Here is a 6,559-nt window from a genome sequence, read left to right as displayed (position 1 = left end):
AGGATGCTCTGCAGTGAATGGGTGCCGTCAGAATGAGAGTCCAAACAGCTGATAGAAACATCACAATAATCCACAAGCAATCCACACCACTCCAGTCCATCAGTTAATGTCTTGTAAAGCCAAAAGCTGCATGTTTGTAACAAACACATCCATCATTAAGGCATTTTAACAAAGACATTTTAAGTCCATAATCCGTAATAACGCTTCCTCCAGTGAAAAAGTCAATCTCCTGTTTTCCTCTCACAACAAAATCTATCCATATATTTGTTTAGAACTGTTTTGGACTCTTTTGGCTTGTAAACAGTGATTGATCTGATCATATTTTCTAAATTCCTGTTTAGACAAGATTACCTTTTCACTGGAGAAATCAATAGTGTGGATTATGGACTTGTATTTTAGCAATGGGAACAACAGTTTGAAGTTTAAAATGCCATAATGACTGATTAATTTCTTAAAAACGGACAAACTCATCTACATCTTGGATGGCCTGAGGGTGAGCACATTTTGAGCACATTTTCATTTTGGGGGGACTATTCCTTTTAACCTGTATGACAAAAGAAGACATTTATCAGAATGTTTCAGATGCTTTTTAATATAATGAGCTCTTCCTTTCATTTTAAAGCACTTGATCTATAGTTTTATTTATCCATACACTCACACACAGATCTTTAACTGTCTCTGTCAGCTGTGTGATCTTCCTCCCGGCTCCGTCAGTGATATAAGTAATGAACACAACCTGACCGTCCACTGGCCAGAGAAACACACACACAGAGACTGTGCTCTCTACACAGGTGAGCATCACACTGACATGTGCACGTGATGAGTGTTTGCAGGGAAATACAGCGGAGGAGGAAGAGGATTTTGTATTTGTTGAATAGAGATGGATGAAGATAGGCAGAGAGAGCAAGTGTAAACGTCTCTGTCATGTTTTAGGCTCAGCTGAAAGCTGGTGCAGAGACTCTGCCACCGATCAGGAGCTCTTCAGGTACTGCTGTGTGTCTGTAATGTATGTGTGTTCATGCTAAGAGACTGTTAAATAGTTTTATTTTTTTACTACTTTGACACAATAACTAAACCATTCATCTCTAAAATTTGAAGATGAGCTTGATTCTTAAGATTAATACTGTGCATATATGCAATAAACAATTGAATTAAGCCATTTTACTGGCAAAGAACACCTGTCCATCAGCCTTAGCCTAATTAATACACTACCATTTTAAAGTTTGGGAACTTTTATTTAGTAAAGATGCATTAAATTGATCAAAAGTGACAGCAGACATTTACGATGCTACAAAAGATTTCTTTCAGATAAATACTTTTGAGCATTCTGAACTTTGTTTTTGAAGAATCCTGAAAAATAAATCACAGTTTCCACAAAAATGAAAAGTGACAGCAGACATTTACGATGCTACAAAAGATTTCTTTCAAATAAATACTTTTGAGCATTCTGAACTTTGTTTTTGAAGAATCCTGAAAAATAAATCACGGTTTCCACAAAAATGTGAAGCAGCACAACTGTTTTCAACATTGATAATAATCAGAAATGTTTCTTGAGCATCAAATCAGCATATTAGAATGATTTCTGAAGGATCATGTGACTCTGAAGACTGGATAATACATTTGAAAATATATTAACATTAGAAAATGGTTATTGTAACAATATTGTGCAGTATTACTATTTTTACTGTATTTTTGATCAAATGAATGCATAAAAAACATTTAAAAAAAGGATTGACCTCAAACTTTTAAATAAATTAAAATATAAAATTCAAAAAAAAATAAGTCTTTTTAAATCCAACAATGTGTCATAACCAGAAGCAATAAAGTAACGCGTGATAAAAGCCATTTGTGACCCTGGAGCACAAAACCAGTCTTAAGTCGCTGGGGTATATTTGTAACAATAGCCAACAATACACTGTATGGGTCAAAATTATACCATTTTTCTTTTGTCAAAAATCATTAGGATATTAAGTAAAGATCATGTTCCATGAAGATATTTTGTAAATTTCCTACCGTAAATATATAAAAACTTAATTTTTGATTAGTAATATGCATTGCTAAGAACTTCATTTGGACAACTTTAAAGGCGATTTTCTCAATATTTAGATTTTTTTGCACCCTCAGATTCCAGATTTTCAAATAGTTGTATCTCGGCCAAATATTGTTCTATTCTTAACAAACCATACATCAATGGAAAGCTCATCTATTCAGTCAAATATAAATCTCAATATATAAAAAATGTAAATCTCAATTTCAAAAAATTGACCCTTATGACTGGTTTTGTGGTCCAGGGTCACATATGTAAAATTCTAATATTTTATGCAAACAATACATTGAATATTAAAATGTAATATTAAATCATAGCAAATTAATTTTGATACATTAAAACGTTGCAAAGACAGCCTCCTGTCCTATTTGTCTACGCATACAATAAATGCTTCGGAATGTCATCAAGTTTTAATTAAACACTAAAACATTCTTTTTTTTTTTCTCAAGACAGGAAAACCAAACGCTGAACTGCAAATCTGCAAAAACAGATTATTATAAAAAATGTCTCCCTCTTAATGGACTTTATCAAACATGTGTAATATGTAAAGTTTTGCTGCTGCACTGCTCCGTTGTCCACATTCATGTTTCACTCATGAATGAAATGTTTGTTGAACTTTCATAATTAAAGTTACTGCAGGTGATTTGTTTTTGAAAAAGCAGAAATAACCTCCCTACCTGACAGATATCACTGATATAGGTGTCCTGAGAAATCACAGCCCAGTTCTCTGTAAACAGCTGTCAGGGTGGTGTCCCGCCCCCTGCCTGTCAATCATTGTACAGATTCAGGTTTGCTCACATATCTTTAGAGGGCAGGGTTTTGGTTGAGGTTAGAATGAAACTGTTATAATGTCAACAGTGTACATAAAAAAAAAATAACGGCATTTAATAAAAAATAATTGATTAAAACTATATTTGTACAAATCACTACACAATCATTTAATCCCGAATTCCACAGACAGAAATTGAAAGGCATTTGTTTGTGGTTAGTAAGATACATGTATAAAATTTATGCAGTACATGGATAGTTGTGCTTGCATCTATTAATCATTTTGAGTCTAATATCATCCCATACATTACAAGTAGGGATGCACCGATCCAATACTCAGTATCGGTATCGGCTCCGATACTTGTATTTTCTGCCGTATCGGTCAGATGAGACCGATCCAAATCCAATATTCTGCTTGTACTATTGTGTTGTTAAGCCCCACGAAAGGCAAAAAAAAACATTATAAAGCACCATAAAGTTCTCGTGCACTGTATTCCAAGTGTTCTGGAGCCGTTCCATAGTTTAATGTGAAGTATGAATATTTAAGTCGCTAAATTCAAGTTCACAGAAACTCTTCTCTCTGCTGCGGCTGTCTGTCATAGATTATGATTATATATTTTTTAATTTGTTATTTTCTTTAAAAAGAAGTTGTCTACTCATACTACAAAAGATCTTTTTTTTTTTTTTTTTTTATCAATTTGGTGAGTTTAGCTCCACCCTTTTGGTACCCTTTGCTGTGCTAGGTACCCCAACGGAAGGGTACCAAAAAAGTGGTACGGTATGGTTCGCTATTTTGGTACCATTCACAACTTCTGACAGTGGAAACGGACATAATTGTGTACCGTACTGTACTGTACCAAACCGTACCGCTCAGTGGAAACGAGCCATTAGTGTTTAATTGTTTTATTTAGTTATAATTATTTTGTTTTCAGTTGAGATGTTAAACGAATCACAATACAGTTGGTGGTGGGGGTGTATATGGCCCCTTTAAGGACTCTCCAGTCTAAAACCCGCTCTGAACCATGGATTGATGACTCTATTCGTTCTCTCAGACAATGTTGTAGAAGAGCGGAACGCAAGTGGAAAAAGGACAGGCTTCATGTTTCTTTTGAGATTTTAAAGGACTCTCTTTTTAAATATCAGAAAGCGGTGAAAAAAGCAAAATGTTGACATTTGTCAGATATTATTAACAAGAACTGCTCTAGGCCAACTGCTCTAGTCTTTTTCCTGGGGTTTCTTCTCCATCGTGTGAAGAATTTTTATTATTTTTTGAAAGTAAGATTAGGGATCTCTGGTTGGGGATGACTCCCTCTTTTTTTAACCCGTCTAACCCCTCTATCTCCACTATCTTTTTCAGTCAGTTTAAACTAGTATCAGCTTCAGATTTGCTGGAAATAGTTGAACAGATAAGCATTCGGGCTCGTCTTTGGATATTCTTCACCCTTTTTTATTTAAGCAAGTTTTTATTGATGTTGCTCTGTATCTTCTGATCATAATTAATTGCAGTTTAGAATCTGGAATTATGCCTGACTGTTTAAAGCATGCAGTAGTCTACCCACTGCTTAAAAAACAGAATCTGGACTCATCAGTTTTAACAAACTTCAGACCTATTTCTAATCTGCCTTTTGTCTCCAAGATTCTGGAAAACATTGTGTTTTCAGTTACAAAGTTTTTTTGCTGATAACTCAATGTTTGAAATATTTCAGTCAGGTTTTCGTAAATGTCTTTCTACTGAGACTGTGCTCTTGAAGGTTCTTAATGATATTTTAATATCATGTGAATCGGGTGATTTTGCAGTCATTGTGCTCTTAGACTTGACGGCCGCTTTCGATACAGTCGATCATGCTGTTCTCATTGATCGTTTAGAACATTGCGTTGGTTTAAGAGGTGTAGCTTTAGATTGGTTTAAATCGTATTTTACAAATAAAAGTTTTTCAGTCAAGATGGGTGAACGTTACTCGAGTTGTGCTTTTTTGCCCTGTGGTGTTCCCCAGGGTTCTATTTTGGCTCCTTTGCTCTTTTCTCTCTATATGCTCCCTCTTGGCTCGATTTTTAGAAAACATGGTTTGTCATTTCACTGTTATGCGGATGACACCCAGGTTTATTTGCCTGTCAAATGTAAATCTTGAGTCTCTCATGGCATGTTTGGCGGATGTGAAGGCTTGGCTTTCATTAAACTTTTTAATTTTCAATGAAAAGAAGACTGAAATTATTATTTTTAGTTCGTCTGAGTTTTCAAATTCCCCGAAATTGGATTTGGGTGGGATGTCTTTGTGCTTGAACCCATGGGTAAAAAACCTGGGTTTCATTTTTGATGATGGCTTAAAGTTTGACCATCAAATAAATTCAGTTGTCAAAGCTTGCTTTTTTTCAGCTGCGTTTGCTTTCTAAAGCAAAGCCTTTTCTCTCTTTTAAAGATTTTGAAAAAGTAATTCACGCTTATATTTCATTTAGGCTGGACTACTGCAACTCACTTTATTTTGGGATTAGCCAGACAGCTCTATCCCGTTTGCAGCTTGTTCAAAATGCTGCGGCTCGACTCCTGAGTGGGGTTAAAAAGATGGAGCATATTACTCTTATTTTACGCTCACTACACTGGCTGCCTGTCCGTTTTAGAGTGGATTTTAAAATTTTGCTTCTTGTTTACAAAGCTCTAAATAATTTGGCCCCCACTTATCTCTGTGAGTTATTGACTGAGTATCAACCCTCTAGATTCCTTCGGTCTTCCAACCAGGATCTATTGTTTACTATGAAGTCGAGGCTTAAATGTAGGGGAGATTGTGCTTTCTGTGTTGCTGCCCCCAGGCTTTGGAATGCCTTGCCACTATCTATTAGACAAGCCTCTTCTCTTAGTATTTTTAAGTCCAGGCTAAAGACCTTTTTATTCTTTAAAGCGTATGGCTGATGGGATATTTGTATGATTTTATAACTTTTCTGTTTGTTTTTTGTGTGTTTTTCTGTTTTTGATGACTTGCTGGAAAGCACATTGGTCAACGGAAGTCGTAATTAATTGTGCTATATAAATAAACTGTCATTGTCATTTAGTAGATTGTGTTTAACACACAAAACAATGATGATCAGGTCAACACACAGAGGTATAGAAATTCTACATTGATTAAAAAAAAAAACAAGTGCTGGTTAGGGGTGGGCGATATGAGCTAAAATTCATATCACAATATTTTACACACAATATTTTTTTTTTTGAAAGTCTCTTATGCTCACCAAGGCTACAATTTATTTATTTTTGAAATACAGTAAACACTAATATTGTGAAATATTGTCAATTTAAATTATCTATTTGAATGTTTTAACATATAGGCTACTGTGTTCCTGTGATCAAAGCTGAATTTTCAGCATCATTACTTCAGTGTCACATGATCCTTCAGAAATCATTCTAATATGCTGTTTTGCTGCTCAGTAACCATTTCTGATTATTTTAATGCTGAAAACAGTTGGCTGCTTCATATTTTTGAGGAAACAATTTTTTCACGATTCTCTTATGAATAATTGAAATTGTTCTTTGTGTCAGAGCGCTGGAGTTCGTCAGAAATAGAACGGGGTATCAGTTTACTGTCATGGATTTGTCGTGTCACGTCACGTCGCATCCACAGCATTATTTACTTATCAGGCAAGTGGCCGCATGATAAGCTGGAAAATTAATAAATTATTGATTATTGAACGCTGAACTCTTACGTCATCCGCCTGGAGCTGCTTCCGTGTACAACTGTTGGCGCAAGCTACATT

The 6,559-nt window shown here is 35.2% G+C and overlaps 1 protein-coding gene across 1 annotated transcript in view; it reads left to right on the top strand.

Moving 5' to 3' along the window:
- The window catches only part of LOC107717999 (geranylgeranyl transferase type-2 subunit alpha-like), an 8,614-nt gene extending 5,672 nt beyond the window's left edge, over positions 1-2,942 (top strand). Inside the window, exons 10-12 of the mRNA XM_016524914.1 lie at positions 686-791; positions 934-985; positions 2,497-2,942. Of these exons, the coding sequence (XP_016380400.1) occupies positions 686-791; positions 934-985; positions 2,497-2,671 (333 nt within the window). The 3' untranslated portion in view covers positions 2,672-2,942. The remainder of the gene's footprint in view (positions 1-685; positions 792-933; positions 986-2,496) is intronic.
- The last annotated feature ends 3,617 nt before the right edge of the window (positions 2,943-6,559 follow it).

Source organism: Sinocyclocheilus rhinocerous, unplaced genomic scaffold, assembly GCF_001515625.1.
Source record: "Sinocyclocheilus rhinocerous isolate Xijiao unplaced genomic scaffold, SAMN03320098_v1.1 scaffold843, whole genome shotgun sequence".
NCBI lineage: Eukaryota > Metazoa > Chordata > Actinopteri > Cypriniformes > Cyprinidae > Sinocyclocheilus > Sinocyclocheilus rhinocerous.
Note: the sequence above shows the minus strand (reverse complement) of the source record. Positions and strands in the feature narration are given on the sequence as shown.